This window comes from Stigmatopora nigra, chromosome 10 (assembly GCF_051989575.1).
Source record: "Stigmatopora nigra isolate UIUO_SnigA chromosome 10, RoL_Snig_1.1, whole genome shotgun sequence".
NCBI classification, from domain to species: domain Eukaryota; kingdom Metazoa; phylum Chordata; class Actinopteri; order Syngnathiformes; family Syngnathidae; genus Stigmatopora; species Stigmatopora nigra.
The window spans coordinates 3,888,254-3,906,665 of record NC_135517.1 but is presented as its reverse complement, the minus strand read 5'-3'; the positions used below and the strand labels follow the sequence as shown (position 1 = coordinate 3,906,665).

General features: G+C 40.4%; 3 protein-coding genes across 3 annotated transcripts; all 3 read right to left on the bottom strand.

Moving 5' to 3' along the window:
- Positions 1-21: 21 nt before the first annotated feature.
- On the bottom strand, positions 22-7,415 carry st3gal8 (ST3 beta-galactoside alpha-2,3-sialyltransferase 8). The gene is made up of 9 exons (XM_077725877.1): positions 7,328-7,415; positions 4,497-4,766; positions 3,814-3,871; positions 3,599-3,737; positions 2,540-2,733; positions 2,295-2,474; positions 1,707-1,752; positions 1,517-1,636; positions 22-1,437 (listed from the first exon to the last, which is right to left on the bottom strand). Exons 2-9 carry the CDS (start codon positions 4,648-4,650, stop codon positions 1,270-1,272), a joined length of 1,059 nt encoding a protein of 352 aa, XP_077582003.1. The 5' UTR covers positions 4,651-4,766; positions 7,328-7,415; the 3' UTR covers positions 22-1,269.
- Positions 7,416-7,727: 312 nt separating this feature from the next.
- Positions 7,728-13,704, bottom strand: LOC144203657 (protein SSUH2 homolog). Its single transcript, XM_077727200.1, has 12 exons — positions 13,546-13,704; positions 12,423-12,500; positions 12,253-12,325; positions 12,059-12,188; positions 11,832-11,892; positions 11,635-11,756; positions 10,943-11,005; positions 10,782-10,861; positions 10,618-10,710; positions 9,608-9,713; positions 9,438-9,545; positions 7,728-9,138 (listed from the first exon to the last, which is right to left on the bottom strand). Exons 1-12 carry the CDS (start codon positions 13,556-13,558, stop codon positions 8,998-9,000), a joined length of 1,068 nt encoding a protein of 355 aa, XP_077583326.1. The 5' UTR covers positions 13,559-13,704; the 3' UTR covers positions 7,728-8,997.
- A 411-nt stretch (positions 13,705-14,115) lies between these two features.
- On the bottom strand, positions 14,116-18,152 carry LOC144203489 (GTP-binding protein REM 1-like). The gene is made up of 5 exons (XM_077726959.1): positions 17,619-18,152; positions 16,511-16,827; positions 16,038-16,120; positions 15,784-15,973; positions 14,116-15,248 (listed from the first exon to the last, which is right to left on the bottom strand). Exons 2-5 carry the CDS (start codon positions 16,791-16,793, stop codon positions 14,986-14,988), a joined length of 819 nt encoding a protein of 272 aa, XP_077583085.1. The 5' UTR covers positions 16,794-16,827; positions 17,619-18,152; the 3' UTR covers positions 14,116-14,985.
- Between the last annotated feature and the right edge of the window lie 260 nt (positions 18,153-18,412).

The window sequence follows — 18,412 nt, the reverse complement described above, 5'->3', positions numbered from 1 at the left end:
AAATAAAAGACTACAACTGTATTTTTGTTATAAGTCTTTTATTTCATCTTTGTAGGTCAGTCCAAGCGGCAGCAGTGCCTTTTACTGATTCACAAAAGAATGAGGCCTCGTTAATCTATTTTCAAATTATTTTGCGTTTTTTTTGCACTTGTTATATACTTAAAGAAGTCAAAAAAATGTTGAACTTACTTCACAGGAATTACACCGCTTCGGGCATTAGTGGTTGACGACTTACTGTAACAAATCCACGTTAATGTAACTTCATTCATAAATACTTTTTTTCAACTTTTTGTGATCCCTCAAAATTGGAGAAAAAAAATTATATACAGAAAATCAATGCAGCATGCTTTAAAATACACCAAAAAATACTGTGTGGTCCTCATTTTCCTTCATTGTCGTTAGCAAACAAAAAGCAGCACTCCCACAAACAAATACGTAGAGGACTTAAAACATTCACAGTACGTTTTAACACCAGTCGGTGGCGCCGACGTTTGGTAGGACAAAATAGAAACGATGATTACAAACGTAGTGGCGCAAAAAATTATCATCTCTTCAACTAAACTTCCACAAAAGTATTGTTTTTTTTTTACTACTACTACTGAAAAAAAGGTGTTTTATCTCTTTGGCGACGGTGTCCAATTCACTTTGACTAGGAAAAGCTGGCAGCGATTGTAAGTAACCTAAATCAAAAATAGAATTGGACGTCTAACCGGCGTTTAAAGGCATTTTTTTGAATATGAATTTGACTTAATCTGGTGGCACATACTCAGTGAAAAGTGAAGATTATACAAAAATTACATCCCTGTCACTCAAATCGGAAAATATTCCAAATCCTTCAAATATTTGGCATTGCAGCAATGGCGTAAAAAAATGGGGAAAGTAACAAAATTCTTTCAAATCTGGGCGTAACGTTTTCCTGTACATAATTTTAACGACAAAAACTTGACTATATTTTTTATGTTACTGCTTAAAGATTTGAGTGCGAGGCTAAAGTACAAAAAAAAGGCAATTAAAACAATTACCGGACGGTAACTGTTAACTTAGAATGAAAGGCCGCATTATCAATAAAGCCACAAAATGTCGGCCATTTTCTTAAGGCAAAGTGCTCAGATTGCAAAATTAACACACCAAAAAACAAAAAAAGTTATCTCTCTAAACTTGTCTTTTTGAAAAATAAGACAAAATATGTGGTTGTTCCCCACCTCAGAGCAATAAAGCCATTTGTGGTCGTGGAAAAAGGCACCAAATGGACGTGGTCGCTCGCTCATTTCAGGCATGCAGTCGGATCTTTCCCTCGCGGGCCAGTCGCTGGATGACCTCCGACTCAAAGTCGCCGCTGTGGATGCCCGTTTTGCGGAAGGCGCCGGCGTGTCGGTCCACCTCCCAGTAGTGGTGCCAGTTGCCCTGACGGTCGGCGCCGTAGCCGAAAACCGACACCTGCGTTAGTTGAAGAAGAGACCACGTCAGACCTCCAAAATGAAGTCCTAAATGTTTGGCGTGAGTGACGTTGACTCACCTGGTCGCAGGCGTGCAGCGCGTAGATGAGCGCCAGCATGCCGGTGGACGGATAGCGGCCGTGACGCTCCGTCCAGCGCTCGTGGACGTACTTGAAGAAGGCGGGACTCACCACCAGAACCTCCAAAAGGCATACACACAACCGTCAGTCCGTCCATCCGTCATCAGTCAGTCACCAAGCAGCCGCTTACCTTGTCTTTATCCGCCGTCACTCGCGCTTTTACCCTCACGTAGGTCCTGAGAACACAAACATGTCGTTAAAAATTCCAAATGTTGACAATTGCATTTGTTTTTATACCAATTCCGACACTCAGGCTATTTACAGCACCAATGTTTTTTTTATTTTTTTATAATAAAAATTCCTTTTAATTTCATATTACTGCAAACTAAATTGAACATAATTGCAATGGACCCAGGGCGGCCATTTTGGTAGAGGCAACGTTCCCATCTAAAATCAGATTTAGCTACCTTGGCGGCCATTTTGGTAGACAAACGTTCCCTTCTAAAATTGGATTTAGCAACCTGGGCGGCCATTTTGGTAGAGGCAACATGCCATTCAAAAATCCGATTTAGCTACCTGGGTGGCCATTTTTGTAGAGGCAACGTTTCCTTCTAAAATCAGATTTAGCGACCTGGGTGGCCATTTTGGTAGAGGCAACAATCTCTTCTAAAAACGGATTTAGCTACCTGGGCTGCCATTTTGGTAGAGGCAACACTCCTAAAATTGGATTTAGCTACTAGTCTGAAGAAGGCCATTTTATCGCATTTGTGAGACTTACATTTGAACGTCCCCGGTGGACAACGCGCTGGTCAGCCATTGCAGGTCTCGAGTCTTGAACGGCAGCAAGACCAGTCGGACGCCGTGGTCCACGTCCACCGCGCTTTCCGGGTATAGGAAGCGATGCGTGGTGCGGTTCCCCACGTCTTTTTCGAAGCCACGCGTCACCGCCTTGTTCATCCTAGGAGGAAAATTTTCATTTTTTTTAGTCGTACGTGGAAAAAGACTCGGTATTGAACGGCTTACCGGATAACGGAGGCGTGGGAGTCGATGAGTTCTCCGTGTCCCGACTTGAGGAGGTTGCCCGAGTTTCCCACCACGGCACAATGGCGGCAACGCGAGGGCCACGGGGTGAAGTCCACGGAGGGCGGGGAGATCACCTGGAACATGCGTGACATCACTTCCTGGAGAGTTTGACTGGTGCCCGATTGCTGGAGACTCTGTAACAAAAGACATCCTTAAGTTGACTCTCCAGGTGAAACAGTCAAAATAAAATGGATGTGACCGTTTGTTTTTACATCTAAAAATTATGCATAATGTGAATACTCTTAATCTATAGTATTTTTTTTAAATGTAGTTGGGAGTGTGACAGATCCATAATAGTAACAAGTTTCTTGGATTTTCTTTGGTTCTTTCTAAGTTGGCACGATTGTAGTGGCTTGGTGCAGTGACAAGACGCAGTGATTCAGCGGGATAAAGTGACGGTCCGGCTTCTCCCGCTTTAATCTTCTAATGGCCTCTGCGAGCAAGCTAATAACATTTTGCAGGAAATGGACTGACTTTCCCGTCTCCCCCTGTTCAAGCTTTTTAACTCATTGGCTGCTAATGCCTGCCATTTCAATATTTTTCCCAATAAAACATTTGTAAACAAAACCCTTTACCCTTTTTTAATAGTATTTTCTTCCTTTTTATTTACCCTACATTTAAATACACCTTTTAATTAATTAATTTAAAATACTGACTTATTCCCATCTAATTTTTTTTGGTGCAAAACGAAAAACTTTCAAAAACTATGGTATTTTAAAACTTATTTACCATGATATCCTTTTTGAAATCACAATTAGTTTTAATTAGAATTGATTTACTAGGACTAACTTCATTTTAGATTTTATTTTAAGTGATCATTATTTTGTAAAAATATATTTTACATCCATTCGAACACGAATCAGAGGGTGCTGGAGCCCTTCCCGGCAAACCAGAATCGGTTGTTTAGCCAATCCTATTTTGTTTTGGATTCCCAAATGGGCGGGGCCACCTATCCCCTTCCTATTGTTTTGAAACCAAGTCAATAATTTGAATCCTCACCAGCCACCAGTTGAGCACGTCGGCGTCAAAGTGCTCGTTGGCGTCGCGGATGACGAGTTGCTGGCGTGGTTCGTAGCGACGGCGGAACCAATCGGACTCGCTCAAGTCCGAAACACAGTGCTCGGCACAACCGCAGGGCCTGGAAAGGACGCCATTGAAAAAGTTCAGTTTTGGAGAAGAAAAAAAAAATGGGGAAGCTAATGAAACGTCGTTACCTTGCGTTCTTTGCCGTATTGACGAGGGCGTGTGTGCTGGTGACATCGGTAGGTTGCGCTGTAAGACAAAAGACAAGCCTGTCAACATATAATATAGCTCAAGGGTGTCAGACTCGGGTTGGTTCGCGGGCCGCTTTAATGACAACTTGATTTTATGTGAGCCGGACAACTTTAGATATAATATTTAGATTGTTTTTGTTATAAATGGATTAAAAGAACTGGATTGAAAGCCCTGAATAGTATGTTTTTATAGATCTAAAACAATGTTTATTTGAGCTTTTTTAATATATTTTTTAGATTTTACAGAATTATTTTTAACTTAAAACACAGAAAAAATGATTAAAAAATGACAATTATGGATTTAAAAGGGTGAAAATCAGGTAATTTAATATACATCTATACTTTTCATTTTAATTTGATTCTAAAACAGAAAGTCGATTTACTTTCCCGGGCCACACAAAATGATGCGGCGGGCCAGATTTGGCCCCCGGGCCGCCACTTTGACACCCGTGATATAATATAGAATAGTAATAGGATGACTTAATAAAACACAACAAACTAAAAGGACTATTTGTCTTTTCTATTTTGACTTGAAAAGATGAATTGTCAGTTAAATGAAGTTAAATTAGAAAGGGTTCTATTGGCACAACATTGGCGTAACTTTGATCGATCGCTTCTCTCACCCGCTTCCTGACTGACGTTGTCGCCGGCGGGCGTGGCTAAAGACAGCGACAGGAAATGCTGGATGCTGGAGCGCTGGATGCTCTGGCTGGCGAGCATGAGGAGAAGGACGGCGGCGGAGCCCGCCGCCACGCACAGCTTCTTCTTCAACAACATGGCCGAAAGCGCCAGACGGGCGCGGCCCCGGGTGACCTGAGGGCGAGGGCTGACCTCACCGGCGTCTTTGCCGAGCTCTCCTCGCCGCCATCGTCGCGGAGGCCCAAATTTAGTTCCTGTTGATGAATTAAACGTGGAAACATTTCAGGTTAAATGACTCATAATTCACTGGTAGCCATTTTGTTCCAAGGAGAAAATGGGTGCTAAGTAATGGTTGCCAGGTGGGCCTCCTTGTAAACTCAAAAGAAGGGGGCGGGGCATAGAAGTTAAACACTTGGATTAGAGTAAAGTGTATTTTAGTACATAATGCACTGTAAACATTTGTACAAAAAAGTAAGGTGGATAAATTCAGCAGGATTTTCTTTACTTCTTAAGAGTTTTTTTGGTGGCTGTACTTTGTGACATGTCTACCAAAAATGTATGTTTCCAAGAAAAATTGGCTACAAAGGATGGATCCAAGATGGCGACGCCTCAGTTTAGCAGTTTTGTTATTTGCAGCTGTGTATGACAATAAAGGGTTTTAATTTGAAGGTAGATTTTGTGAAACGACCACAATTTGAAATTTTTGGTCAAAATGGCCACTTTCCACTAAAATTACCCATAATAGGCACATGTACCAAAATTTATCTTGTCAACTAAAACTAGTTGCAGGTTTTATATTCTTAAATTCATGCAAAAACTAAAACAAATTAAAAATTTCTTCCATAACTCTCAGTTTGAACCAAAAATGTCAGACTTTGTTCATTTTGACCCATTTTTGTTGGTTTTTCATGATAGTCGCATCCAGCAAATTTCCCGTTTCGCTTCCAAACTTCCTTTCCGGGAGTGATTTTTTTTCTATTTTAAACAATTCCCGGAAGTCAGTGCCTTGGAACCAAGGGCTCGATTAGAAATGTCACAAATAACTTTGCCGCAAAACTGAGACATTTCCTTTTAACAACAAAGAGGGAAGTGTGTTTATTGGGCGGAGGTTTGACAAACTGACACTGTGTTGTCAACGGAGGAGCCCAAGATAGAGGCCGCTTTCATTATCTCTATAGTTCAGGACTTTTCTTGTTCGGGAGTGTTTTTCGATGGAACGCAGCTACACTATCTCACTGTTATTTTTGGGCTTTGAGAGGAGGAGGAGGGGGGGTCCGCCAGGGTCATTCCCATGCGGGGTGAGTGAAGCATGTGACGGGCGGGCGGGACTCCTTGGTCTCACTGAGATCTGGAATCTTGTTTGGAGGTCACAATGGTAACCAGCAGTCTCCAAACGGGCCGTTTGGGCGTTTTCACTAATTTGGTGGTTGGTTAGCAAAACTTTGGACTATTTGAATTATATTTATTTAATAAGGGACAGGAGATATTAATGAATACACTTATATTTATGTGAATGAAGATATATATGTAAATACGTAAGATTGTAGCCGTGGGCTAATGTCCATCTTTAGTCCCTTGTGCAGTTTCAAGGTAAAAATGACACACAACACAATTTTAGACAACGTTGTGATCACAATATATAAATAAAGACGCCCACAAAGCCACAAATTGTATTTATTTATTTATTAACTTATTTAATACCTATGTATTTATGTCTAAAATGTATTTTGCTGTGTCTGTACTCACACCCACTCGCTAATGTGACAGTGAGATGTCCCAATACGGGATGAATAAAGTAATCTAATCCAATATTATAGCAAAAACAAACAGTTCAAGCATTTTTTTTATATCCTCCTGACTACCAGGAAAAAAAATGTCCAATCACATTTATTTTGAAATTCCCCAATCTAGTAATTGGAATAATATTTATATCATATATAGCACAAAATGAAGTTATTTAGGGTTACAAATGTCCTCTAAAGAGGACAAATCTTAACTACTGGTAGTTAAAGGTGTGCTTTTTTGGCTTTCTATCCAATACTTTTAGAGCTTGTTTACAAATGGTTTCATTTGGTTTTAGTGTTGTTTTGCAAGCCGGTTACCAACTTGTATTTCTAGCTTTCTTCTGTCAAAAAAACTTGTTATGAACAGCGGTCGAATTGTGATAACCTCAGACCTTTTCGCTAAAAAAAAGTCTGTTTGTTTTTGTTTACAGTATAAAAGTAGCTCAGCTCAGCGCTTTTTGATAGCAAAGCTAACGAAATCTGAGAAAGGTGACGAGGATTCAGCCACGTTATCAAAACTTTGCCTTTAAAAAGCCTCCTCGCTCGATATAGTCCGATCATTCCAAATTTTGGGCTTTATGATGTATTAACCGTTAGGAGAAAAGTAAAATGGTGGAATGTTTTATATATGGGGATAAACGAATGAGTCTTCAGGTTTCAATCATAGTGGCTCTGAAGGAGCACGACATTTTTAGACTTAACAGTGTAGTGAAAAACACAAATGGGAGGATATCACCACCACTAAAAACCCATCGTTTCAATCCTCCCTCCTCCGTGTAACGGGACCACTCATTCGGGACAAAAAGTCAATAAAAAACTTGCCATGACACCATGACGACGAGCCACATTAGCAAAAAAAAAAAAGTTGCCAAACTTTTCTAGTAACCCCCCCGTCGAGTTTGTTCCACGCGACATTATTTCGCTCCCGTACAAATTTACCAAACGCTAAAGAATGTACATCGAATTAGAAAAGTAGAAAAGGCGTTATTTTTTCGTGTGGTTAAAAGAGAAAAAAACGAAGGTGAACTCACATGAAGCTTCGCCGCCGGAGGTCTTTCTTCGCAGCTTGTGAGATGAGAGAAGGGGGAAAGGAGGGGGGGTGCACGATGGGGCCTAAGGGGAGGGGCGCAGGGAGATGACGTCACAGCACGTGATTTAGGCGAACCTTCTCAAAAGCTAGCAAACTCATGTTATCCTTTCCAGTTAATTAATTTATTACGATAAAATGTTTTGGCACAAAATAAGGATTTTCAGTTCTAGTACAGTTTAATTCTTAAATGAATACGGAATAGACGTAGATAAAACAAAAATGTTGAATTTGCACTTTGTAAAGTATTTTGTCTACATGTAGTTTACTGTGCCTTCTTGATTGTTATACTATACATTTCTATATATTTGGGGGGCTAGATTAGATGACAAATGATGTTAAAATATCATAATAGCCTCTGTTTATTTGTTTTACAATAGTGAATAAATGACAATTCATAACATGTTTTTTCCTTGGCACGCTCCTTAGCTATCCAAATAATTTTGAGAAGGAAAAGTGCAAGTGACAGTTAATAAGTTTTGACATTAAACACAATAAGTGCACGTTACTAGCTGTTAAGTCATGTTTCATCTAGTCATTTCATCTGTTTGGTTAGTTTATCGCTAAATGTGTTTTTTTTTGCATGCAAAAGTCAATATGTCACAAGACAAGTATATGTAAATACGGATTACTGATTAATACTCTTTTTCAGTGTTTGCTTTGGACTTCAAAATAAAAGCGGAAGCCGAGATGAGGTAATTATGCCAAAAACTGGCAATAATGCTTTAAAAAAATGGCAATATTTGGACATCTGGTTAGTGGTTTAACACCCGAGGCACGACGTGATGCCGTACAATCAAAATGTTATCAAAAATATCACAAGACGAACGTAAAACCAACCCAAAAAAAGTAAATATATATTTTCCTCAGACTATTACGATGCATTTAAATGTTATAAGTGCTATAAATGGAAGGTAAATAATGCTAATAGCATTCATTTAAGTGGTCAATGCTGGATTCTATTTTTCACAACAATAACTTGCTATGATGCAACAATGCTTTGATATATTTATACTTTTATACTCAGCGAATCAATAAAAAAAGAGGTTATTGTGTGTGGTTTATCTATTCCCCTGAAATACTATTTATATATTTCAATCATCAATCATTTACTTATACAATTATGACATTTTAATCGGTACCGATTGAATTCCGTTGACAATAATATTCCAATGATGCCACTTTTGGTCTAGTTTTAAGTGGAAAACATTGTTTTAATCCACTCTAAATTGTAATATTTCTTTATAATTATAGTGTAAAATACCATATTTTTCCTTATTTAATATTTTTTGAATGTGACAATGATCACAAATTAGTGTTATTCAGAATCAAATTTTATGCTTCTCTTATTTCTTTTAATAATACAATGTAAAACATATTTAAAATTTAATGTTTTTAAAATTATACTATCCTATTTTCTGCTTAATTTCCCCCCGAAAATCCTTCAAAACCGTCCAAATTTTTCTAATCCTATTTTTTCCCAAAGTAAATGTAATATTTCGAGCCTACTTCCAGCATTCACCAGCCGAATCTTCCCACATTTTGTTTCCACTGAAGGCCACGGAGGGCAGAAGAAGAAGAAGAAGAAAGGGGCGGAGCCTGGGCCCTTCCCGTCTAAAGGATGACGCAGCAGCATTTGGCAGGGTAGTTGTCGGCGCTGACTTGCTGCTCGTTGCCAAACACGTAAAACACGTGAGAGTCGCCTTTCCATTTGTAACTCACTTTGGAGATTGGAATCAACTCCACCATCTGCCTCTGTACACGCAGAAACAAAAACACACACACGCGTTACCCAAACAAAAGCCACACAAACTAAGACCATGTAAACACACTCAAATGCAAATGTCAAATTCAACCATTTCAAGGGTGTGGCTTAAACGCGGAGGCGGCTAATATGTGAGAAAATCCAGTAAATCTATACAAGATGTACATTCAAAAACTCCCAATGAACACAAAAGTATGCGACCTTAAACTGAGGCAGAAACTGATTAGCTGCCCTTGACAGTTTAAAACATGGAACAGCATTAACTTACATTTGTGACGCAATGACGTACCTGTTGCAGGATCCTGGAGTTCTGGCCATACTTGGCCTGGTGCTCTCTAACAAGGCGTGCCGACGCCTCGCCGATGGCCGGGTGGGGGAAGCCCATCAACGGGTACACCTGAGAAGACAGACACAAATAACGAGCCTTCTCACGGCACTCGTCTCAAGTGTAAAACGTACCAGGTAGTCGTTGTTCTTGAAGAGCTCCTTGCCGCTAACAGAGCCCAACTCGCCCACTTTCAAGCCGCTGTTCTGATCCACTGTGTGATCTTCCACGTTGTTTGTCCTGGACACGTCAACATAATATGGACAGTCTTGGGGTGAGGATGTTCTGGACCAATGGCATTTGGATTTTATGTCACTTATGAGGTCCATTTTGCCAGTTTAGCTAGCGTATACAGTAGAGGTGGGCTAACTTTTGGGCCCGGGGGCCATATTGGCGTTCAAAATTTGACATATGGGCCGGCGGGTCAGCACAAGATACAATACATATAAAAAAGTGCATCCGTTAACAGTACATATGAAACATAAACAGAAAAAAAGGACTTAAGTATTAATATACTCATCATTTCAGTCAAAAGTATAAAGTACAAAGTAAAATCAAAAGGAATGTATTAAGAAATATTAAAATGACATTTAAAAAAAGATAGAAGGGCTGTAAAACACGAAAAACAATTAAGAGTGGACAGAGCTACTGCCACTGGCTTCCGCGTGACGGCGCCATCTTGGGGAGGAAAAAAAACATTTGGGCAACGTCGGCAGGCCGGATTGAAAATCCTAGCGGGCTGTATATGGCCCGCGGGCCGTAGTTTACCCGCCCCACTGGTATACAGGCTTCTACATGAACTTTTTAAGCCAGCAATTCTGCTATTAATTATTATTATTTTAAGTTCATCAAAATGTGGATATCCACGCTGAAACTCTTCCTACTTAGAACTCAGCATTGAAAAAAAAGGTGGTTATATTAGGAATGACACTGCGATTTTTCGATTATTGCGGCCATGTTTGGTCAATCTTGATATTCGAGGGATTACTGTATTTGTTGCAAAATGTCTGCGCCTTTAAGAAAACAGACAAAATGTTCACATGAGCAGCGGCAACGTGCGCAGAGGACGAAAATGGCACAAAAAGGCCGCCCATAGCATGAAACAAACAGTACCTGAAGATGCTAATTAGGAACAACGACTCACCATTGCACCTTGAGCTGGATGAAGGTCAGCAATTGGCCTTTCCCTTTGCACGTCTCGCAGTTCTGGTAGCCCTTGGCGTTGCACTCTCTGCACCTGTTGACGTAACGCCACGTCATTGGCAAACGGCAACGGCACAGAAGGACACTGTCGGCGTTGTGCAGTACTTTTCTTGGCCAGTAGAGTTGCAGCGGGAGCAGTCCTCGTCGTTCTTGGTGCCTTTGCCGTGACACACCCAGCACGATTTCTGTCAATTTTAACAAACGGGTTCATTGAACCGAGTTTATCGGTGGCAGGCGACCAATTATTAGCAGTTTTTTACACTTACATTGCCGCTTCCTTTGCACTCCTTACAAGGTTTCTTGCCCGTTGCGGTGCAGTCGTGACAATCCTACACACAATTGAAAAAGATGGATTATAGTTCGATATAATAGATAAACAATATCATACCAAAACATAATTTTCTCCTTTTGATTTAATGCATGCAAGATAATTGAAAATAGCAACACACTATTCATTTCAATAACAAAATGTACTCAAATATTCTGAATGCTATGCTACCTATAAGTCTTAGCTAATTAGCTTTGAGCTAAAATATGTATGCTACAGTCCGTTTACACTGGATTGTTTTATTTTGCAGTTTAATACATTTATCATTCATGTCAGGTCAAATAATCTCAATTGATAAATAAAGTGAGTGGAGGAAAATATGTCATAATTGTTGTATTACTTTTAACCAAATAATACAAAATATTTTACCGTATTTTCTGGACTCTAAGTCGCACTTATTTTCATAGTTGGGAATTAATGCTCAAGTGAAACTTTTTCCAGAAGTCTGTTTTTAAGCTATAATTTATGCTCCAATGCGACGTATATAATTTTTGTTCCCTTTGCATTGTACTATTTTTTGTCCTGTACGATTTATAGTCCACAAAATACGGCATATGCTAAAATAAAACAACCTTTTTTTTCCATATCACGCAGCGCTAGGTGTGTAGCGAAAAAAAAAAGCACACGTACCTTTACGGAGGACGTGTATGGCACGCGGATCAGCTCCGTGTGATCGGTGAAGAGATTAGGGGGCGTGGCCTGAATCTCCCAAGGTCGGGGCGCCGTTTGGGTGTAGAAATCCGGCATCTCGCCTGCTCGTTCATACATGTTAATAAGACTTTTTGTCCTGTCTGCAAATTAGTGTGTGTGTGTGTGTGTGTGTGTACCATCATGAGGTTTGTGTCCCCACTCAGTTGATCTGGACTCGGTAAATGTCTCCAATCGATACTATTGGACACAAACATTACATTTCTTGTAATATTCGGGTTATTCTGCAAGAAATGGCTTTACCCAAAGGACACTTAAACTTGATTTACACAATAAAATTTGGAAAGTTGGTCAAAATATGTGATAAAAGTGATGATAAGGGGGTAAATTTAGCATTTTGGCTCACCCTGTAAGTGTTGAAGGGCTCCATCTGCGTGATGACGCCGTCAGTGGTGGGCGCTTTGCTGTAGCAGCAATTGGACGAGGCAAAGCTCCGGAACGCCTCACGAGCCGCGTCCTCCGACAACGATGGAATACTAAAACCAACAAATGCGTTTGGATATAAAAAATGTTATGTTTTTACGTGCAAATAGCTCTGACCTCCAGTCCTCGGGTTCGAGACCCGGTTGGGGCGGGGCCACCGGCTCAGCGGGTGCGGGGGGAGGGAGGAAACCTGAAAACACGCACACAAAAAAATCTCTGGATTTTAGAGGCTGGTGCTACAAAATGGACGTCATTTAAATGAAATAACAAAAAGTTGGCCATCTTACCTCCGCCACCTTGGCCCATGCCTTCGTAACCGGGCATGTTGTTGAATGGGTCAGTGGGCGTGGCCAAAGGTGGGTACACTGAAATGCACAAAAGACATCAATTTGTAGATGCCCAATCCATACGATGAGGGAGGGTGGCAGACATTTCAAACTTCATTTGAATGTCAATGCATCCATTTAAAAGGAAAAGTTGCCTGTACCAACATGGCTGCTCTGAGCCCAAGTTGGTAGGGGGTAGGTGATTTCATACTTCTGCGGTGAGTTGAAACGAGTTCATCACTCATAGACGTCCAATCCGTTTGTGTGGGAGATAACAAATAATCATTCAACAAATCATTCATAATAAAAAAAGATAAGTATAAAAATATACCATACCCTTTTAAACCAACTAAAAATTGAGTTTTTTTAAGGAATAAAAAAAGTCAGATATAGGCCATTAAAAAATGACTTGGGGAATAAAATATATAATTTAAACGAATGAATTGACTTATACGTTAAAGATAACCACAATAAAAACTTTTTTTTCGTTCCATTTTCCACTCTGGGAATTTAGAGTTGTCTACTTAGCTCAAGCTAATGCTAATCCAAAAAGGATTGCACAATATAAATTAGCCCCTTTTTGGGGGGGAATATATGTATATATGTGATGCAGCCGGTATTCTTTTTCCCGTCAACCACATTTGAAACCCCTGATGTATATAAAAATAAGTAAATACATAAAGAAAATGAACTTGTTGGCCAAATAAAGAAGGTGGGAAAAAAAGGCGTCGGGTTTCACAATTAGGTTTCCCGTTACTGTAAAGACATTCAAGCCGTGTGCAAAATTCCTTCCTTGCACGCAAACGCCCGCAGCTGTTTTCGCCCCCCTACTCCTTAAATACCAAATCTAGCTATTGACGGCGACAGGCGTCCAATCCAATTCGGAAGGAAAAACTGATTGGACGCGTGTGGCCGTCCATAGTGATTTAACCTGTAAGAAGCAATGAATGCATTTCACGTGAGTTAATCTTAAAAGGTACAGACTGATCCGGAGTCAGCAAAAAGTGGGCGGTATACTATACGTTTAACTTTCTCTTCTTTTGTGGAACCTGTTATCGCGCGGGTCGCGGGTTTGATTCCTTACCTGCGCTGTTCATCCTGTTGGTGAGTAAATTTGCAGAAATATGGGAGAAAAATTTGATTTTTTGCCAGACTCGCTCAACCTCGCCGCGTGCGATTCTTAGTAGTAATTTGGAATGAAGTGATTGTCTGTTTCCGCTTGGCTTATCAAAACAAAAGGGAGTACAATTAGTAAGAGGCAATTCGCCTTGGGAAAATGGTTGTAAATGTCGTTTGTGCTAGTAAAAATGTGCAAAGAAAATCAGCAATAATGAGTTTTGTGTTTAAAAATAATGGTATGCTTTTTCGTTTTAATTTGAATTGTATTAGAAAATCAGAATAAAATGTTAGTTTTAAATATGTGAAATTAAATTTTCAAAACATGCTTTGTGGTCAATAGTTATATGAATATATCTATATATTTGTTATATTTCTGTAATAGGTACATTCGGAAACAAAAACATGTTACAAGCGCTCACCCAGACCTTTACTTTGAAGTGCTTCACTATGCTTCCTCCTGTGCTAATTCAGGCAAGAGAAGGAGGGGTCGCCAACGCCCATCTTAGATTAATTAGCCGAGAAAACTCCAACAATCCAATCCTCTCCGTTTTATTGTGAAATTTGCATCAACATGTTGCGAGGCGACGGAGGGAAGGAATTTACTGTCCTAAAGGCACAAATAAACACATCAGGATTATTCAACATTGTGAAAAACGTTCTAACGTGTAGCAATGCGGGTTTTGGAAGTACCTGTTAACTGCCAGTAGGTGGTGCCAAACAGCGGATGATCATGTCTTAGTGCTGTTGAGGCGTCAAATCATTTTTGACTGGGACGAGTGGCAGCGACCGCTCGATGCAAGTCGTCCCACTTCAAAAGGCCACCAGGGGGAGCCATACAGCGACTGATCATGCTTTAGTACCATTGACGACTTCTTTATTTTGTAGTATCCAATTTATAGATATTTATACTATGTTGTGGACTAGCACTGACGAGCATAGACATTCAATCTATTTTCACTGAGGGTTTGGCAGGCCTCCAATCAAAATGGTTTGTAGGGGTAAACGGGTTAATTTAGTACAACCGGCAGAGGATGTTTACACGCGGCTGGGCCCAAGTGGGCGTTTGTGTGTCATCCGGGTCGGATCCAGTCGGGCCTGCCTGCTGCATTCTTTCCATTACAAATCAACGTTGGACACTCGTCATCCATCTACTTTTGTGTATATTGGAGTGTGTGGAAAGAGTGTGCGCCAGGGTGAAACAAAGTACAAAAGGGTGACTTTTTTTCTCTCCAGTAAATGGATACAAATGCCGGAGCCACAAAAAACGAGTTCATTTTTAAAAACTTAACCCAAGTTTGAAGGCATCGTCCATTTATGAAATGTTATACTTGAAAACCTAACCTGATTTTAAAGGAGTTTTCTTTTTGAACGTCCATTTTGTTCACTTGGAAGGATTTTGATCCCGTCAGAGGACCCCCAGGTCGTGGCAGCTCTTGGATCGGACTTTGACGGCCAAGCGAGGGTGACGGCGGTGGCGTGCCACCAGGCGGTCCAGGAAACGCCGAGCCTTTTGGGCCAGGCTCTCCCGGTGTAGTAGGGACGAAGGTGGGCGGCGGCCTCGGCGGATCTGCCGCACCGCGCCTTCTAACAGTTGGCTTACGTTGTGCTGCAGGGCTGCCGACGTCTCAATGAATTTGCAGTCCAAGGCCGCCGCGCACGCTCGGCCCTCTGGGAGAAAAAAGGAAAATATTAAAAATAAGGCCTTCGATGCCGTTAATAACAGTACATTTACATCCATTTATTTTTTAAACCTGGTTGAATATTATAGTATATAATATGGTTGAACAACATATGGCCTATGGTGTATTTTCCTCTTTTTGCAAATAGAGGATTCTAGAGGTTTTATAGCAGTCAAAAATGGTTATCTTTAAATATTAATAATTCAGCGCACTGCGTGCAAGGATAAGCTTTACGGATAATGAATAAATTCAAATAAGTAAGAATCCTATTTTGTTTGTTTGGGGAGTAAAATAAATATGAAACTTGATGAGAAACAGCGCCCTCCTGTGTCCAAGCGCAATTGACCACCTAAGCACATTGTGTAGTTTCAGGGCGTCTCGTTGCTGATAACTAGTGGACGGGAGTGGAAGTGCACGAAGCTGTTGTTGTTTTCAAGTGTAAAGATAAATTTGGAAGGATAGGAGAATTGCGAAACGCAATATATCATAGTTTTTTCAAAAAAATGCCTTTGATACATCCTTACCTTCAACACCAACCTCCCTGGAACGCACCAGGTCGCTCTTGTTGCCCACCAGGATAACGGAAATGTCGTCAGCCTGCCGTCGACCCCTAAGGGCGCCACCGAGCTCGGCGGCCACGTCGAAGCTGCGCCGGTCACTGACCGCGTACACGATGACGTACGCGTCGCCCGGCGTTGGACACACTTCACCGTCCTGAAGAAAATAAAATGTCATCCGCAACAATGTCCGTTTACATCTTTCCGATCAATGTTCTCACCGTTTGTTGGTCCGTCCACGTGTCCGTCACCACCAGCGCGGCTTCCTCGCCGTCCACGGTGAGCGTCCGTTCGTACGTCTCTTCTGGAAAAAGGTAGGTGGGGAAAAAAGGGTGAGCCTGGCTAGCGTGGAGTCGATCACTTGATACGCTCGCCATCGGCAGACGGTCCGTCGATGAGGTCGTTCAAAGTCAAAGCGGTCGCGCCGAGATTGATCCGACGCCATTGAAATTAGTTAAAAATTGATTGTCATTAAACCTGTTTTCGTAATTAAAAAAAAATAGATTAATAAATTGTTATAGTCATTAAAAAATCCAAAAATTACACATTTTATGAACTGAAGTGGCTAATAATAGCTAATAGCTAATTTTTAAAAAATGATCGTATTTTCTGGACTATAAGTTGCATTTTTTTAGCGACAAACATTAACTAGCGATACAAACGTTCAAAAAAATTTCTGATCGAGTTAACTCACCTCCCGGTTGTTCGTCTTTCTCGCTGAGGCCCGCCAAGATGGCCGCCAGACTGCTCTTGCCCACGCCGCGGTCGCCCACCAACACCAGCCTGTAGACGCCGTCCGAGTCGGCCCGACAATCGTCGTCATCGGCGTCCGAGTCAGAGCTCCACTGCGCCCGGTAGCGGGGGGGCTTCACCCCCGGCTGGTAGGAGGCCGACTGCCCCAACGGCGGGTGTGCGCGCTGGGGGTGCCGGTCCCACCCACTCGGGACGTCCTTTTCCCGCTGGATCTTGACGCTCATGTTGCTACTGTGATGCCATTAAAAGCGTTTGGGCCTTAGCAACAGTGAGAGAGATGTTTACCAAAATATTGTAAGGGACAACTTTCCTTTTTTTTGTCTATGAAAACTCGACGTTATGCTAGATAAAGACAATTTTCATAAGGCGAATGTACACTTTGCATCCTGCAAACATTGTTTATGAAAGACGATATGCAAGTTTAGCATACACTGATTTTTTTGACATTATGCTAACAGTTAGCAGCTAACTCAACACAATTTTCACAAAGTTCTACAAACACTGTTTAAATCAAGTATTTATATTTAAATTCTATGTTAGCTTAGCGCAACACTGCTATTTTGACATTATGCTAACAGTTAGTAGTCTTAAGTTAGCAGCTAACTAAACAATATTTACTAAGTTCTACAAACACCGTTTAAATGAAGTATTTAAATTTAAACTATACATTAGCTTAGCGCGACACTGCTTCTTTAAAGTTATGCTAAGAGTTAGCGCTGTTTCTAAGTTCAAGTTCCATATCAAACCCTATAACATGTTTTTTGATAATTATTCAGAATCGTGTATTTAAGCAGTTTTGAAGTTAAGCTAAAAACAATGAATATCCTACAATGAATCCAATTTGTTCAAACATAAAATACATTTAGCCTTGAACAACCTAAGGGATTTAAACTAACTTTAACATCCAATTGTATTAGTTTTTCCTAAGTATCAGAATCGAATTGAATTGTCGTCCCTCATTGGACGTCTATTGCCGTCAATGAAAGTCAAGGAGAGAAATTACAGGTTAATAACTTTGTACATTATTGAATGGTAAAGTAGAAACATACCAGAAGATGGGCGAAGAATCTCCTCGCTCGCCGCCGCCGTCGCTAACGCTAACGCAAAGCCACCCTGACCCGCAAAGTTCCACAACAGCTTTAAAAATTCACACACACCCACGGCACCCTCCATGTGTGTGTGTGTGTGACAGCAGAGGAGAAGCAGATAGTGAGAGGGGGTGGGGGAGTGTGTTGGTGTGTGTGTGTGTTTAACAGTGTTGGAAAAATGTTGGTCACTTCCTGTGACAACAAAAACAACCACCAAGAAAAAAAAGCGGTCAGGAGGGATTTGTTGACATGTTCCATATTAATTGCGAACATGTTTCTTTTTTTTTTGGTTTTTATGGCAGGATTGCATTCAAGTGAGGTTCGATGGTGGGAAAATTGCTTCATGTTTGGAAATTAATAGCACATGTTATTGTATCACAGGGTTGCTATTTTAGTATTTTGTTTTATGTTAAAAAGTTTTTAATTAAAAACAGATTTTTTTTGGTTTTGGAATATTTTTATTTTTAAAAAAATATTAGTTTTACTTATTGTTTTTAAATATTATTACTCTATTTTATTTTCGAAATTTTTGAAATATATTTGTAATAAAGAATGGAAAATTAAAACTATATATAAATGTAAAACTAAAATGCCCAATAAATGTAATTTTTTTTAAATTTATGTAATATTTTTTAATAACAAAAATGGTCAAGAAAAAAAACTGAATATTCCTAATGAACGGAGAGTATTGAATGTCTTAATTTGTTATTCAGTGTATTTTTCACGACATTATTTTATTCATGTCAGTCCATAAA

Excerpts from the sequence above, each read along its gene's own strand:
- st3gal8 (XM_077725877.1), bottom strand. The coding sequence starts at position 4,650 with ATGTTGTTGAAGAAGAAGCTGTGCGTGGCGGCGGGCTCCGCCGCCGTC. Across the intron at positions 3,738-3,813 it reads AATACGGCAAAGAACGCAAG|GCCCTGCGGTTGTGCCGAGC; the intron begins GTAACGACGTTT and ends CGTCCTTTCCAG. Across the intron at positions 1,753-2,294 it reads TCCACCGGGGACGTTCAAAT|GACCTACGTGAGGGTAAAAG; the intron begins GTAAGTCTCACA and ends TTGTGTTCTCAG.
- LOC144203657 (XM_077727200.1), bottom strand. Across the intron at positions 12,189-12,252 it reads CTCGAACCCGAGGACTGGAG|TATTCCATCGTTGTCGGAGG; the intron begins GTCAGAGCTATT and ends TGTTGGTTTTAG. Across the intron at positions 9,139-9,437 it reads ACTCCAGGATCCTGCAACAG|AGGCAGATGGTGGAGTTGAT; the intron begins GTACGTCATTGC and ends CTGCGTGTACAG.
- LOC144203489 (XM_077726959.1), bottom strand. The coding sequence starts at position 16,793 with ATGAGCGTCAAGATCCAGCGGGAAAAGGACGTCCCGAGTGGGTGGGAC. Across the intron at positions 16,121-16,510 it reads GAAAGACGAACAACCGGGAG|AAGAGACGTACGAACGGACG; the intron begins GTGAGTTAACTC and ends ACCTTTTTCCAG. Across the intron at positions 15,249-15,783 it reads CAGGGAGGTTGGTGTTGAAG|AGGGCCGAGCGTGCGCGGCG; the intron begins GTAAGGATGTAT and ends TTTTTCTCCCAG.